This window comes from Pipra filicauda, unplaced genomic scaffold (assembly GCF_003945595.2).
Source record: "Pipra filicauda isolate LSUMZ 115617 unplaced genomic scaffold, ASM394559v2 scaffold290_size937220_pilon, whole genome shotgun sequence".
NCBI lineage: Eukaryota > Metazoa > Chordata > Aves > Passeriformes > Pipridae > Pipra > Pipra filicauda.
Window position 1 is genome coordinate 422,615 of NW_024104410.1, and position 17,413 is coordinate 440,027.

General features: G+C 45.6%; 1 protein-coding gene across 4 annotated transcripts in view; it reads left to right on the plus strand.

Annotated features, from left to right (window-relative positions):
- The window catches only part of CARHSP1 (calcium regulated heat stable protein 1), a 36,241-nt gene that overhangs the window by 18,181 nt on the left and 647 nt on the right, over window positions 1–17,413 (plus strand). For all 4 annotated transcript variants that reach the window (XM_027742319.2, XM_027742320.2, XM_039382944.1 and 1 more), the window contains exons 2-3: window positions 1,234–1,423; window positions 4,322–4,444. In XM_027742319.2, the coding sequence (XP_027598120.1) occupies window positions 1,254–1,423; window positions 4,322–4,444 (293 nt within the window). In that variant the 5' untranslated portion in view covers window positions 1,234–1,253. The remainder of the gene's footprint in view (window positions 1–1,233; window positions 1,424–4,321; window positions 4,445–17,413) is intronic.

The window sequence follows — 17,413 nt, forward strand, 5'->3', positions numbered from 1 at the left end:
GATCCTCTCCATAATTCATGGGCTGGGTTGTGTGGGTGTCAAAAGGAGGGTGCATAATGGATGTGAGAGATTTAAGTTCAATTAAACCATTGGTCTTAAAAGTAACTTTTCTTGCCTTCATGATATTTTCTTGACCCAGATCGCCACATTTTTTTTGCTAACTCATCCAGATAACCAGATATTTTTAGTCTTCTTAAGTTAGAGTGTAGTGGGTTATTGGTTATTTTTGTACATCTTATTCTCCTTCCAGTGTGGATGGGGACTTGTATAGTAATAACAGAGCAGTGCTGATTGATTCCTCTTATTTTTGTCACTGCTGCACCTGTAAGTCATGCATTTATCTGCATAGAAGTGCTGCTGTTCCTCATCTTTCCCTTTCCATGGATTCTGGGAGTTCTGCTTGTTGTGTGATGAGACACATATTGGTGGTGATGTGCTGAGAAGGGGATCTTCTCCCTCCTCAGTGGTAGGACCTGAATAAGGGCAAACCTGAGGCTGCAGGGGATCTGGACTATTGGCTTCCCAGTTCCTGGGAGATTGTAGCAGACTCAGACCTACCAAGGGAGATTGCTGGGTGTGCCAGATCCCTCCGGGTGGGAGGGGTCACCTCTTCATGGTCAGCCACCGCCTCCCAGCTTTGTCTGTGTTCCTGTCCTTGGCAGAGTAAATTACCTGTCTGACTCAGTCTGAACTGAATTAAGGAGCACTTGCAGTCAGGCTGAAGGTGTTACGAGCTGGCAGAGCTGTGTTAATAGGTGATGGCACCAGGAAACCAACCTCCAGCAGTGGAGGTGCAGCCTTTATCTCAGCATTTCCTCTTCGAGTGATTCGTGCTTGTAATGTGTGCAGATGCGGGTGGCTCCTCTGTGCTGTCGGTGGTCAAACCCCACCCGTCTGGGAGCTGTGTGGGGCACACCAGTACCTCGTGCTGGGGCTGAGCTCTACATCAGGAGCCCGTGGGTGAGGCAGGAGTAAGCAAATACGTTAATTGTGGAGTAATCTGTTTTCAGTGGAGCTTCCTAGTACAGCTGACAAAAGCTGTGACATTTAAAAACAAATAAATTTTAAAACCCCTGAACTCGCTGATACAGAGCAGGAGCTTTTGGTGCAACTGTGTCCGTGTGTACGTCGGCAGGAAGTGAGTCATGTTCTTACAAAACCATCATCTGAAGAATTTGTGACTTTTATGACAATTCCCATTTTGGGCTCAGTTAGATCTCTTCCTCTCCCCAGGCTTTTCCCAGGCATCAGGAATGTCTTCTGAGCCCACTTCATCCGCCTCCCAGCAGTCTCCTGCCTCTCCACCCTCTCCCGGTTCTCTCCATCTGCCCGAGAGCCGCAGGGCGAGGGACCGCTCCCCGTCGCCCATGAGGTACCTCATCCCCAGCCCGCTGCCCACCCGACGGACCAGGACGTTTTCTGCGTGAGTACGGGGAAACCTGCCTTTCACAGACACAAACAAACCACTGCCCTCGGGCAGAACGATCAGGGAAGGCAGTCGGGGGGATGGGGGAGGTGGTTGTTTGCATCTAGAAGATGCTCTGGTATTTTACTGTTGTCTCTTCTCCAAAAAAATTCTGATGCCACTAGACTTTCAGTCCAAATCTCCTGTAGTTTTTCAGTGCTCTGCTTTGGTAAAGGATGTTCAAAGTCTCTTGCACTCTTTAAGACCGGAGTTTTACAGGGAGGGGAAAGTACACTGAGAATTCTCAAAACATAGTTCTTATCTGAAGCTTTGGGTCACTTCAAACACTGGGTTATGGCTCCTGGGACAAGTTCCTGTTGGTGTTTGTTCATTAGATCCAGACCTTTTTTTGTCATGATCTCTCTCCTCTCTGACCCTGGAGCACTGGATCAGACCTCACTGGAAGTTTTAGTTCTTTTACTCCTGACACCTCATCCCGGTTACATTTTAGGGATGCTCCATCACTTTCCAGAGGAAAGTGCTTCCTTGTTTCCTTTTCCTGTCCGTCTTTCATAGATCCATCTTCAGATTGTTCAGACAGACCTGTAAAAGAATATGTCGGTTTTCAAGGTATGAACCCTGATCTCTGTCTCTGAGGGTTTCTTCAATGAGATTTTCCATAAAATGAGATGAGGTTTGTTGCATTTGTAGTTATTTGAAGTAGTGATCCAGCTGAGCTGCCTCCCCCTGAGCTTTCCTGTGGCCCCGTGATGCTGTGCAGGCTCCGGGAAGTCCTGTCTGAAGGGGACTCCTCCAACAGCAGCAGAGGATGGTGTTGCAAGGTTTGACCATTGCAAAGAATTCCCAGTGCCTGTGATGGTCCTCCCAGTGAGGGGCTGACCTGCAGAGAAGGCAATGTGGGCTTCTTTGTTAATCTCTGAGCTTTTGGATTGGGGTCTGAGGGCATTATGTGGAGCTGTGGTCAATCCTTGCAGTTCAACCAGTCTGTGTAAGGGAGGTCTGGCAGTGCTGCGTGAAGCACTGTGGCAGTAAGAGCTCAGCCCCACAGCTAGCCTGCTTTGTGCCACTTTATCTGGATGGAGTTTTTTCTGGTGGCTTTTTCCTTTTTGCTTTTGCAGTTTTACCCAGCTCTTTTCTTCCAGAGTGATCCATGTGGATTTAAATAATAATCTCAGTGATGCTTCATATTATTACTTCTGTATTTAAAATGAGGCAGAAAGAGTATCATCAGCAGCACAAGAAAAGTTTATATGTTGTCAGTTCCAAAAGCCTTCAAATGCCCTGAAATTTCTAATGGAAGTAGATTACTAAAAGGAACATAATTGACTTAATAATTGGGGTTGCCCTTGAAAAGCAAGTCCAAGCTAGCTTGTCTCAGTGCTGTGTTAATAATGAACTCTTTGTAAGTCTTCTCAGCTGTTAATCTTAGTCTGGTTCTTACAAAATGAAAGAATTTATTATTTGGCTTCCGCAGTTCTTTAATCATTAATTAGTGTAGGATTCTTGCTGTATTTGTTTGCCCTGAAAATCAAAATAGCTCTGAATTTTTTTGTGTGTGTCCTCTTTAAACAAGGGGAGCTCTAGGTGAGCTCTGGCCCCACAGTTGTATAGAAAAGATGAATGTGACAGACAGTAGTTTATTATTCAGTGGGATTATTTAATTTTGGTTCATTGGAAGTGTGGGGCCTCATCCCCCACAGTGCTTTATCTCCTTGAAAGATGCAATTGAACTTTAATGGCTTGTTTAGGACATCGAGTGCTTTTCAGTGTAACAAGCACTTGTGAGGTCAGGTGCTCTGACAGCTTTATAGAGCTGGAAATGAAGTGATTTAATGGAGATTTCTCTTTAGCACTTTAACTGTATTTTTTTAGCATTAGTTTGACTTAAGGAACAGAGCTTACCACTTTTTTTGTTAACAATTTTATTTAAACTTTATTTAAACAAATTAGAACATTTGGGAAAGTGATGTCAAAGTTGCCGTGATGCACGTAACCAAATGGCAACACAGTCACTTACTGAATTGTACCAAAATCCTCCTCTCACGTGGGAGCAACCTACTGATACTCGTGGCATGAGAAAGTCCTGATCTAGTAACTCCTCAGTGTAGACTCTGTAAGATGTCTAAAACAGTTGGCTTCATTAAGGAAAGTGTTTGAGTGAGTTTGGATGCCTGGAGGTTCCACTCAGTGTATTTGATGGGGAAAAGAATTTAATCACACACTTTTCAGGGTGGGTCATTGTTCACGCAAGTCCCTTTTCTTGATGGCAGTGAGTCATCCTAAAGCTCGGTCTGCAAATCTCATTTTAAAATACAGGTCCTGTGCCAGTGGAGGAGGAGTTCAGCCTGGAGTCTTGGTGTTATGCACACCAGTTTGGCTTCACAGCCTGCTGGAGTCATTGGGAGGTGAAATACTGGCTTCAGTGCATCCTAGTCTGGCAGGGTATGAGTGGGGTGTGTGTACACACTGTACATGTCTCTGTGCACTGCACTCTCTCCATCCTACATGCACACACTGTGAAATATGTGAAAGCACAACGCTCTGGGGCACGCTGGTACTCCCCAACTCAGGAAAGGTGGGAGAGGTGCACACTTAGTGTGGTGTTCTGAAAGAAAATGTGGCACAGCGACAGAGCAGATGAATTCAAGATGGCAACTGATGGATTACAGTGCAAGGAAACACCTTCCTCATCTTTATCTCCCTTAAAAGGGCCACAGGCAAAGCATGTGCAGTGCATGAAAATGAGTATTGGGCAGTTCCTGCAGAGGAGTTTGCTCACTGGGAGCGTTTGGCCCGTTGTGCCCTTTTGCCTGTTTGCTCTGGCTGACACGCCTGGAGCTGTGCTCGGTGTCTGTGCTCAGCCATAACCTGCTCTTCCTGTGCTTCCTCCTGCAGAACCGTGAGGGCATCGGAGGGTCCCATCTACAAAGGTGTCTGTAAGTGCTTCTGTCGCTCCAAAGGCCATGGTTTCATCACCCCTGCAGATGGAGGGCCAGACATCTTCGTACACATCTCGGAGTAAGTTGTCTGGGGGGCCAGGGGAGGCTGGAGCTTTGATTTGCCTTAGTTATGGAATGCATTTGACACTTCAGATGCAAGATTGAGTTATAACCTGTCACCCTTACCCCAGCAAAGAGGGGTTATGCAGATGTTACTGACAGCAATAGGTTGTGCTGCTCTTTTCCTGTATTATTATAAATATGTTGAGTTAAAAACTGGAAGATGATCCTGGCAAATCTCTTGTAATAAGCTGTGCAGTTTTGCCCAGACCCAGAAACTTCCATTTACCTGAAGCAAATAATCTGTGTGGTATCCAGTTTTAATGTAAAGACATATAACACTGAAAACTCATTACTTTTACTTTGCACTGCTGGTACCATTATTAAACTAAAGGTTAATTGCCTCTATTGTTGGGAAAAGTCACACTTTATTACTTCCTTGAATTTATCTAGCTTCGGTTGTGAGAAGTTTATAGCTAAAGCTTGCTCTCTTAAAGGTTTCATTGGTACCTCTGCTTTTTTGTCTTGAGACAAAAGTTCAGTTCACACTGAGAACCATCACCTAAATTTACCTTTTGATAAACTAAGTAGATAAAGCTTTTTAAGTTCCTCACTTAGACTTTTTCCCCAGTGTAAACCAGTCTTTTCAGTCTCTTTTCTAAGTATGCTGTAGAATTTAAGTATAATTTTAAGACCATACGCTCTACACATGCTTTCAGTATATGGAGGTAAAATCTCCTGCAGAGTCCTGCTCTGTTTCTCCTTCTGCACATCCCATAATCGCATTAGCCCTCTTATCCCTGCTCTTTGCATAGTTGCTTACCTGCTCTGACCTCATCATCCCTTGCAGTGTCAAAGTTTGGTGCATTCCTGACAGCAGTGTTTGCATTCCTGGTTCTCAGATGCACAAATTCTGGTGTGGTTGCAGTGCAGCACATCTCACCTGGACAGGCCCAGCCTGCCCAGGGAGCCAGAGCACACTCCCTGACTGCACTGTCCTTGTCATTTGTTGCTTGGCTAATCTGCCAGGTTTAATGGATCCTTTTTATATTTGTTTCTAGATTGAGATGTTGACCAGTGTTGGGGCTAAAACTGGTCTCTGAGGGTGTATAATAAGATTACTCAATCTTTATTCTCCAATAACCTCTTTTAGACCTATCAGCAGTTTTATTCTACCTGTTGTTCACAGTATTGAAGCTGTGAAATCCTTATTTGTTGTTCAGAGTGGTTATCCAGTCAACAAAAGCCTTACCAAACTTACATTGCCCCAGCTGTCTTTCCTGCCTGTGTGTGCAGCACGTGTCTTTGGAGGAGCACACTGGCCTCCCTCCAGGTTTCTGGAATGTTACTGCACGTTGGGGAGCCAAAACTTTGTAGGGCTTGTGGGTGTAAATGGGCTGAGTGGTCTGACTTATGTGTTCAACCCAAGGAAATGTCATGTAATATCTTCTCTTTCTTTTGTCTGATGCAAATGCACAATTTCTCCTCATTTCCTGAATGACTTAAAAATAGCATTTCCTATGTCACAATTAAAAAATTTAACTGTGAACATCTAGTCTGACCTATACAGTTACTGATCAGCAGGGGTTTAGTTAAAACAGCCCTCTCACAGAAACATGAATTTTCAGCCTTCTAATGAATTCCTTTTAAAGAACTGTCTATTTTCAGTCCTGCATTTTTTTTCTCTGTACATTTTCTCTTCCAATTAGTTCAGTAAAATTTTCTTCTTTATGTGAAATTAACCCTTTTAAAACCCTGGAGATAGCTTTTTGACTGGGGTTGCCCTTTTGTTTGTCTATACAAAATGTGAACTGATCTTTCAAGTGTTTCCATCCTGTGGCCCAACACATCTTTCTCTCTGGGCCCAAACCCAGAACTTAATTCTGGGTACACAGTCCCCCCCAGTCAGCTTTAATTCTTAGAAACTCCACTGGTGGTTTTTCTGTTTGGCTGATTAACACTCCCATATGTCTCCTGTGCTGCAATCCTGTGTGACATTATGAGAATAATTTTGTCTGCTGTGATTTTTTTGGTGATCTGTGCGAGAGGCCCCCTCTCACAGGAGTCCCCTCTCGTGGGCTGTGCTGGTTGGAGTATTGATCCCATATGCTTTCAAAATGCTTTGACTGTGAGCCATCAATAAGCTAGATTTGAGTAACTGTGCCCCAAATGTGGTGTGCCACCCTCCCCTTCCTTCCACCCACTCCATCTGCCCTAAAGCGCTATCGAACGGGTCTCCAAGGCTGTAAAAGTTTACAGGCAACCACAGTTCTTGATGTATTTTCAGCGGGTTTGTTTTGCTGACGCACAGAGGTTCTGTGCTCGCTGTCACCCTCACCCCGCCTGTGCCCTCAGAGCAACCCTCTGTGGGAAAGCTGGAGAAGATAAAGGCTGAGAGGGGGAGAGCTGCTGTGTGGGTGACGGGCCCTGGCCCCTCAGGTACAGCCTTCAGCCTCAGCTCTGGCTCCCCAGCTCACACCCCAGTGCCCTCCCCACTGGTCCAGGTTGCCCCTCTTCTCTTTCAGTTGTGTCGTTTCAATCCAATGCTCACGTGGGTGGGGAACAGTCCCCCAGTGCTGTGCTGCATCTGCTGTGGTCTTCCTGCAGTGCAGCTCTCTTCAAGTTCACTGTAGATGAGAAGGTTGGAGGGGATCCTCTCTGACCTGTTTGCTGCTGGGAGGCACCTGTGCCTTTCTGGCAGGTGTTTTACCCAACCCACCCTTAACAATTCCAGTGCTGGGGCTCCACTGCCTCCCTGGGCAGTCTCCTGTCATTAACAGACCTGGCTCTTCGTCGTTTCTGTGTTTAACTGACATCTTGGCTTTCAGTACGGCCCTTCACTTCTTCCTTCTCCCCAGCAGGTAAATGGTGCCTTTCTTCTTCAAGCTTATTTTTGTGCTCAAAGAGTGTTTTCCTTGCTCTTTCAGAAATGTTTTAGCAAGGTCAATTCATATGGATTTTGTAGGACTAAAATGTTTTGTGTTTTTTGCAACTTCTATAGGTCAGTGCTTCTCCTTTGAAGTCAACAGGATTTTTTCTATTGAACCAGGACTGGGCCACTGTTTTAAATGTATCATGAGTAGGTACTGTTTCAGAGCTTCAGTTCAAAAATAGCTGATGTTTCTGCCTCAACCTGTTAGTGAAAAGTGCTATTATTGAAGTACTGAAGGTTTCAGCACATTGTGTTCTTTAATTACTCTGAGTATATTTGAGTTGTTGGAAACAGCTTTTAGTGCTGGAGGGTGATGGTATCACTGTCTTGATTCTGATGCAAGGCAGCACTGGAAGGACAAATTAGTAATGCCTTTTCATTTCAGTTTATTTCACAGTGAATTAGAAACATTGCTCTTTATTAATGGGAATTGCTTTTTGCAGCAGTATTTTTGTCACCAGCACCGTGGCTCAGGGGACTCCAAGGACTCTGGTTTGCGTAGTGTGAGTTTTGAGATCCTCCTTCTGTTAATCAACTGATTCTCTTTTACCTGTTGTACTCAGTTATACCTGAATGTGAGAGATGTCTGTTCACTGTCTCAGTGCAGTATAGGCATTTAGTTGTGAAATGAAAGCAGATTGTTTCTCCGGAATCAGTTCTTCCCAAAAGGTAGGATTTCAGGAATGTGGATAAAATGGTTATGCCAGTTTGGATTTGGGAAGATAGACTGTTCCTTTGTGTTCATCACTAAGCTGTGATGATTAGTGAAGGTTTTGAGCACTGGAACCAGCTGCCTATCTTGCAGATTAATATGATTATAAACATAAACACTTAATTTGAGGAATTATTTTCTTTCCTAAGCTCTGGGGAGCTGTAAGGTTATACTTCAGTGAAAGTGTCTTCCATAAGATGGGATGTCTGTTTCCTGTAAGTTTCCCTTTATTTTTACAAGATAATAACACTTAGCATGGCATTTCCGTAAGTGAGCATTAGCCCAAAAATAAGGTCAAATATATGTGACATTCAAAAGCTTTTCCAATTTCAGTATCTGTGCAAGAGATTAAGGTGAATGTGGACATGTTCTATGAGTTGAACTTGCAGCAAAGCTGCTTTACTGTGTTGGACTTGAGGTGTGGGTAGGAATACAGAATCAGAGAATTGTTAAGGTTGGGAGGGACCTCTGGAGATCATCCAGTCCAACCCTCCTGCCAAGGCAGGGTCACCTGGAGCAGGTGACACAAGAACATGTCCAGGTGGGTTTGGAATGTCTCCAGAGAGGGAGACTCCTCAACCTCCCTGGGCAACTGTTACAGTGCTCTGCCCTCCTCAACATAAGGAAGTTCTTCCCCATGTTGAAGTGGAATTTCTTGTGTTTAGTTTGTGGCCATTGCTCCTTGTCCTGTCACTGGGCACCACCGAAAAGAGCCTGGCAGCATCCTCTTGGCATTTTGAGATATTTGTGTGCGTTGATGAGATCCCTTCTCAGTCTTCCCTGAGATGCTTCAAGCCCTTAATCATCTTTATGCCCTCTACTGGACCCTCCCCAGTAACTCCTTGTCTTTCTTGTACTGAGGAGCCCAGAACTGGGCACAGTACTCCAGATGTGGAGTTCTTGTTGCAGAACTGCTCTCTAGGAGGTCACCCCCAACCTGTACTGGTACTAGGGGTTATTCCTCCCCAGGTGCAGGACCCTACACTTATAGAACCTCATTAGAGGTGTCTCTGTGCCCAGCTCTCCAACCTCTCAAGGTCCCAGTGAATGGCAGCACAGCCTTCAGGTGTATCAGCCACTCCCCCCAGTCTTGTATTATCACTGTAAGAAACACTGGTTTGAAGTGCAGGTCTGTCTGAAAGGTGTTTTTTGTCTGCGTGGCTTTGTTTTAATAAGGTTACAGAGATTTGTTTGGGGTTTTGATAACACTTGTGTGGAGCCAGTTCTCTTTTTTGACTGATTAGGTACAAGTGTACAAACTGTCCAGGGCAGCCTGGAGTTCTCTGGAAATGCCAACATGGGTAGGTGGTAGCGTTTCCTTCCGAGCCATCCTCCTGTGGCTGGTAGAGGCATGGTGACAGCTCTGGTGACAGTCACCACAGCTTCCTGGCAGCACCTGTGGCACCTTCTTGTGTTGGTTTGTGGGTAAAGCATCTGTGGCTGAAACCCTGTTCCCCAACTGCAACACCATCAGCACTCAAGATGGACACAGAGCCAACTCACACACACCCACCAGAGCGATGGTTCCTGCCTGGCTCTGAGGAGCTTGTCACACCCCTGCCACCCAGCCAGAGGTGCCAGCCACAGCCTCACTGCCACCTTCTGCATTGTGTGCACAACCAGGCCTGCTTCCCTGTGCTCACTGGGGACAGTTCTCAAGTTGGTATAGAGGGCTGTACCAGGAAAATGTCATGGCTCTTTGAGTGTGATGAGACTGTTTTTTTTTTTTTCAGTTTCACACTTCACTCCTCTCCAGAACAAATACAAAATGTGCTTGCTATAGTGAATGTAAAACCCTAGCTGGCAAGCGTGGAGATGGAGGAGTTGCTGAGATAGTAATTCCAGATATTTCCAGCTATATGCTCCAGTTATTGGAAAGCAGGAAGCTAAGGCAAAGTCACTTGCCTGGAGTGAAATTTTTTAAAAGCCCTAATTACATTGTTAGTAGTGACATGTACTGTTAATGCTTTCATTTCCACCAGCCTGTAAGGTGATCCACTGTCACCAAATTGATGGTGGAGTTAGAGGAGGATACAGTTCTCAACACTGATGCTGTATCTCACCTCCTCGGCTCCTGTTACGTGGCAGGAGTGAGTCAGATGCACACGGGTTTGGTTGTTAGTGACATGTAGTGGCTCTGGTGGCCCCAGTTTCACTCTCTTGCCATTCTACCTGTAGATGTGGGATATTACCAGAGAGCAGACAGGGAATCCCTGCAGTGCTGGCTGTTGAGCTCCCTTTCCTTGTGCTGGCAGTGGCTACCTGTGCAGACAGGTTCACATGAGCTTCCCTTCCAAACACGGGCTGAGGGCACGGACAGAGGGGATGGGGGAAGTGGGGTGGGGGTGCCTGTAGCAGCAGATCAAATGTTGTGCATTAGAGCACTGCACAGAGCACTCCCACCCTTCTGCTTCCCCAGTGAATTTGGGAACAGGCACATGATGGATACTCCTTTGCTCTCCAGGCTTTTGCATTTGAGTGGGATTTGGCCTGAAGCCTGGGTATCTGCAAGGGCAAGGCAAGGAGGTGGTTCACCAAAGAGCAATGACAGATGAATGACCACACTCTTGTTTTTTTTTTTTTTTTTAAGATTTTATTTTGCCAAAGCAGCAGATATAATGAAACAGAAAAAAACATGCAGTGTTTGTGGGTTTTCTGCAGTTTGCCAGTACTTGGCTCTGGAGGGGAAAATGCTGCATTGCAGGGAGGCCTTCAGGCTGTCCTTCAGGCTGACCCCATGTGTAATGATGGCTTTGGAGAATTGATGCTGTGCTTCTCTGGGGATGCTGACACACAGCATCCCTGGAGAGATCCTGAGTTTGCTGTGCTTTGCTTGTGCACTGTGGTGTGAGCTCAGGAGAGTATGGCTGCAGTGCCTGTAACTCAGGAGTGCTGAACAGACGTGGTCTCTGCCAGGTGGGGATACAGTCCCATTCTGCTGTTCCCTCTCAGTTCCTGGCTGTGCTGGAGATGTACTTTCAGCTGCATCTTCCTGCAGGGAGAACCCAGCTTTGTCCCTGCTGCTTTCCTGCTGCACCGAGGAGCTGGCTTTGAGCTATTCATATCCATGGAGAGATCATCTTTTCATGCTCCTTTCTTTCCTCTCATTTTCTGCCAGATCACTGTTTAATGCAAAGCATTAATACCACATCTCTTCTCTGAGGAGTGTAACAATACGTGTTGGAAATTAACTGATAACTTTAAATGATCTGCGAGCTGAGTTTGAGCTGAGAGAAAAAACTCTTCTGACATCTCTGCCTTTTCTGTGAATTAGCAGCAAAACAGTTTCTGCTGACTGGAACTAACTGCTCTGGGGCTCCTGGGAGGGCAAATCTGAGCTGTCTGATTTCCTTCAAAATACTGAACGCACTTGATGACTTACCTGCTTTGGACTGCACTCTTCCTTCCTGACGTGCTCCCTTTCTGGTGCCTTGCTGCATCTGCTGAAGTCTGAAATAAGTAGATTATCTGGGGTAGGAAGGAGAGGCAGCAGAATTCCAGATCCTTCTTGAGAGGCGTTTGGAAATTAATACAACACAGATAATCTTTTTCCTAAGGGTTCCCCCACCTTCCCCAGTTGGCTGAGAACTCACGTTGCACTGGTGCATGCAGGAGAGCCAGCTTACTGTAGTTGTTATTGTGGCTAAATCCTCCCAGAATCTCTACCTACATGATACAAAGTTTAACGGGTCAAAGCCAAGGCTTGCACTCTGCCTGCCAGGCAGTGGGCACTGCAGGCTGTGGCCACCCGAGGATGGAGGTTCTTTGTGGTTGGTGAGCACAGAACATAACTGCCCTGGGCTTTGGTTTCCATATGCAAACAGTAGGTGTGATTGTGACAGGATCCAAGCTGGGTGCTTGCAGGAACAGGCATCTTCTGTACCCCTGACTGAGCTCACATAAGCATCCTTGGAAATATTTCTCTTGTGGTTGCCAGTTTCTTCCTTATGGAGTGTGCTGTGCTGCCTGGTGTTGAACCAGCTGCTGAAAGCAGATACAGAGCCATAACCATCCCTGAGCATGGATTCCAACACCATGACTAGAGATCTTGGTAGAAAACTGGGCATCCACTGTACTGTGGGGGGGGAAGTGCAGCTTCTGTCCCAGGCAGCTCTTGGGAAGTTCTCTCAGCACAGAGAACAGGGAAATCCATTAGCAGAGACCTTGGATATTAACAGCTGAGATTCTTCGGTGTTTGAGCCTCTTTACTCTTGTCTGTCCCAGTTACAAGTGTGACTGGTGGGGAGAGGCAGCCCTGCTTCTGCTTTGCCTGCTGGACAGCTCGATAAGGTCATCCCTGGCCTTGCTGATGGATGCTGGAGCTGTTGGCTTGCACTGGGACTGCACGGGAGGGCGTTCGGAATTAGTAACTCACTGTAGTTCATTACTCTGTCAGGTCCTGCTCTTAAATGAAAATACAGGTTTCCTGGGAGGCATGTTGAGGTGTTAAATGAACTTTAAGAAGCCCACCAGATAATAGAGCCCATTGATCCGTGGGAAGTGCTGCCTGGTGTGATCCATGGCAGGCTTGGTGATCAGCAAGGCTTGGAATTCACTGAAAACTCTTCTTCAGAAATGTTTCCACGTGACTTAGTCTTTGTCCCAAGAGGTTTAGCTGGAGCCCTGGAATATGAATAGCAGCTGTGAGAAGGAAGAACTAGAACATTCCATATTTAGGTAATTTCCTAATAACCTCCCAGTTTCCTAAAAATAGTGCAGGATAAAATGCTCCACCATACCAGACTGGCGCTGAGCTGGGAAATGGGAGTTGCTGGATAATCTAAGACTCACTCTATTGTGTCTCACTCTGACACTAACATCAGGAAAGCATTTCCTATTTTTAGCTTGAAGTTGTTCCAGTGTTTTAAAATTCCTGGATAAATAGATATCCATTATTTTGAATCAAACACGCACACTTATGTCTCAAATAGCTGTGAATATCTCCACCTTCCTCTAGATCAACATTTCATATAGTTAGGGTAAAAGTAAAAAATACAGATCTAAAAATATTCAGTCAATATATAGCATCAAAAAAGTCTATGTTTAACTTCCTTTACCAAACTATCCAGGTAACTTACATTGTTTATAGAGTGTCTGTTGTGGGCTGAATCTGTTCCAGGAACTCTGTTTACTTTCTCTGGTCTTTTCCCGTTCATTTCCCACTCAGCCCTTAAGGCAGTTGCTTCCTGATGGAGGATCTTCCCCCAGCTTTGTGTAGGGCTCTGCCTCCAGTGCCACCATCTCATCACCTCTCAAGTGCCATCATGCTGTTCTTTCCTGACAGCACCAGAAGTGCTGCACAGTCTGCACGTTGCTTGTTTCTGCCTCTCAGCATCGTGTAGCAATAGCAGTGCTGGAATAAGTCTGTGTCTATCCCAGGAGCAGCATTTGGTGGGCAAACAGTGTGCAGGGAGCACTGTTCAGTAACATTTATTCAGGCTGCAGACTGGAACCTTTGTCCTCTTGCTTTTCATGGGCACTGGGGGCAATGAATTAATAATCCCCTATTTGTTAGGCACCAAGAATGGCTGGTGACCAGAAAGCTGCAGGAAAGAAAAGAATATCTGATCTGTGGGAGAAAAGTTTAAAGGCCTAAGGCAAAAAATGAAATTGGAGATGTTTGTGTAGCCACAACCTTTTCACACAGCTGTACAAAGGACAGGATGGCCTTGATGGATTAGAGTCACCTCAACAAGCAAGGAAAGACTACAAATTAGAGGATTAGAGGAAGACATGTTGGGGTCAAATGAGGTTTCATCACAAGCTTCAGTCTCTTCTAGTGTCAGCTTGGATAAGGAAAGAAACCAAGAAAAGGTATGATGCTGTCAGCATAATGCTCAGCCCTGCAAGAAGTGCTTTCTAGTGGAGGAAAGTGCACCTTTCTGGGTAATGCTTAGGGCTGTGCAGATTTTGGGACTAATCTGATCTGTTTAGTAGAAGGAACAGGAGTGTTTAACCTCATGAATCAGCATAAGAAATGTGGGTCAGCAAATATGTGGCCTTTTCACTTGCAGACCAGGGACTACATAGGGAGTGCCCCAAACAGTCACCTAACAAGTGCTGAGGATGCAGTGGCTTTCAGTGATGGTTGAGTGTGTCCTGCAGCCTGGGCTGGGCCCTTTGCCTCTCATCTCCCTGGCTGCAGGGCAGTTGTACTTTGGGCACAGCAGTCCTATGTGTGTTTTGATTCACTTGGTCTTAATTTCTTGGAAAAACAGGATCACTTTGGTTACCTGTACATCTGCAACACCTTTCTTACTAGAACCATCCAGGTACATAGTCATATTTCAGTTTTAAACCAAACATACCCCAAAAAAACACCCATCCTTTTTAGTGCTCAAGCTGTACTTCATCACTTGATTTTAAAGATTCAAGTAATACCTAATTTATTTCCATTTTTCAGGAGCTTTAATTTTGTATATTGCTGCTTCAGGAGACTGTGAATCCACTTTCCTTTTCCATTAACTGTACCTACTTACTTTTGCGGATTTCAAATGTTTATTTTGCTAACTGTGGCTCATCCTGTTTCACAGCAGCTTTTAAAGAACACGTAAGGTTCCTGTTTCTTAAAAACAAACCCTTTCAGCCAAACCTGTGATCCCTTCCTGGGCAGGGCATCCGTTTCATTTGATGCCTGCACGGTGGTGATCTCACTGCTCGTGGTGTGTGTTCCTGCCCTGTGCAGCACTCAGAGGCAGTGCCATGGCTCTGGAGTGGCTGTAATGCCAAGAGGAGATGCTGCTTTAGTTCCTGCCCCACGTATCTGCTGTGCCTGTGCTCCCTGGAACACTGTCTGCAGCTGGTCCTGGTGCTTGAGGCCCCACAAACAAACGTGTGTCGTTGCAGTGGCTCAGCTGTACCTGAGTCAGTGCAACCTTTCTGCTTCAGCTCTCATTGTCTGCATTCGTTACATCCATCTGGGAATGTTTCTGCTTGCTGTGTTTTGCTCATCCCATGTTCCCTTGTGCAGATAAAATGCCTGTGCTGCGTTGTCTTCCATGGAAAGGTGCTGCCTTGCTCAGCTGGGACTGATGTCCTGCATGGGCTGTGTTGAGAGTTACTGCTCATGGCAATAATGGTTTTAGCTCTATAGCAACAATATTTTTGGCTACAAGTGATCATTCAAGAGGTTCAAGTAGGAAAGGTGATGTGATTTATGTGCCATTCCCATTTTCACTCGTGGTTTGACCCTCACCTGTGTCTCTTCTTGGAACTTCACATCCCCTTGTCAGGCTCTGATGCAGCACCAGCAAGTACATCCTTGCTTGAAATCCTCTGTTTTGAAGTCAGGGTAAACTGCAGGGTATTTGGTGGCAAATTCCCTTGGCAGTAGAAAGGGTAAGTTAATCTTTGCTTCTGAAAGGAAAGTAAGGATTAGATGTGCAATCCCTTCACACCTGAAAGAATCTTAAACCTGTTGGAAATGGGGAAAGTGGGGTATAAATGAAGGCAGTAATTGGAGAGGACAGCACAGCAGGAGTCAGATGGGGGAGCTTGAATGTGGTGTGATACAGGACTGGGCTGACAGGTTGGCCTGGAGACTCTGGTCGTTAATAAAGGTCAGCTGGATCAGCCTACCTGGGCTGGAAAGGGCTGTCAGGTCTGACGAAGGAGGCTTTATCTTGATTATTCTGTAAATATTTTTTCTGCCTTCAGTTTACTCCTGTTTTCCCCAGCTCTTGCTGGAAGAGTTCAGCTTAGGGCATGCCCTCTTGGGTCTTGTTCCCGTAGTCACAGGCAGCTCTGGCGTAGTGGGAAATAAAGTCTGAAGGACATGCATTTCAAGCCACAGGCCTTGGGACTGCCTTTAACTCCTCACAGCAGGTTTTAGATCCATATTCAGATACAGGAGCATTTTCAATATCATGTTGATACAATCAGTAAGCAAACAATGACTTTTCTTTTGAATTTCCCATGCGAGAAATTCTGATTTGTGGGTCAGTTTTAGCTTCCCTTGTACCTGCCTGGTTACCCATTCTGTCCCTGCTGCCTTTGCTCCAGCACAGTTTGTCACCAGCTCCTTGAGCAGCACTCACAAGGCATCAGAGAGGAGCAGAAGCTGAGGCAGCCCTCAAAGGGGGAAGGGTTGGGGAGAGGCAGTGCAGGAGATGAAGCTGAAGAAGTTTTGCAGAGCTGTGGGGAGAAGCAAACTCTGATGTGAAGTCACAGCTGGTAGTAAGGACCAGTGAATTTACCTCCTATCAGCCCTGCCAGTCTTTCCTGCAATAGAAAAGCCCAAACAGTAATGGGTCACGAGATGAGAGTAGATATGAAGGGCTCTGCTAAAATCTGAGATCTCTGCTATTAACAGAAACACGTGAGGTACAATTCTTGGGTGGTGTGACCGTGCTCCCAGTGAAGGCAAATAACAAACTCAGCGGTGTGTGACAAACTTCTGACCTAGATGACTTTTTTTTTCTTTCCTGAACCCAAATCTTACCTCCAGTTAATAGGAGTTCACAAACAAGTCACACCAATGAGGTAGAATTTATTAGTGTTTATCTGTTCCCAAATACAGATGCTGCTGAGAGACACTGAAAACCCTCAAACAACAAGAAATCTAGGGCCTAGGCTGTCAGAGAAGGGGAAGGTGGACATGGACTCATGTAGATGTATTTAAAGAAAGGTGAAGGAGCATTGTTTGTACTGTTAGAGCCTCGTGGCAATGCAGGTTGGAGAAATCTCTGCTGGTCTTCACTGGCACATGCTGGGATTTTTATTACAAAGCTGATGTTGAGCACAGGGTGAGGAAAGCTGTTGCACTTTGCAGTTCTCTGTGTCACCAGCACATTGTTCTGAACAGAAGGTGACAGCCCTTTGGCCATCTCCCACTGATTCAGGATAAGGACTCACATGCAGTTACAAATGCACAGTGAAAGTCCTCCAGCATCCTGTGGCATCACACTGGTGGGGGATGATAGGTAGGAGTGAGCGACTCCTGGAAATCTTCCTGAGTGCTGGATGAGTTTTTCTGCAGTGCAACACATCAGGGTGGCACAACTCTCTTTTCTCACAGCAAGTAATTTTGAAATATTTGACACCACAGCTCACTTGGGCTTTTTTTGTTTGTTTTTTTTTTTTTTCATACCACAAACTGTTACAGTGGAGTAATCTGAAGGTAAAATCTCTCCATTACACGGCACAACCCTTTTTTAAAAAAAAAAAAAAGAGGGGAAAAGAACCTAAACTCAAACTTCAAAAGCTTTAGTGAAAAGGAGGGGAAAAAAGAAAAGGATCAACTTTCTGTAGTTTAAAAACCATATCCCCAAAGTAAGTGCCAAACAGCATCAGCCCTGCCCTCTAGTGCTGCCAGCGGGTGAGGTGCTGGTGCACAGTGCACGGCG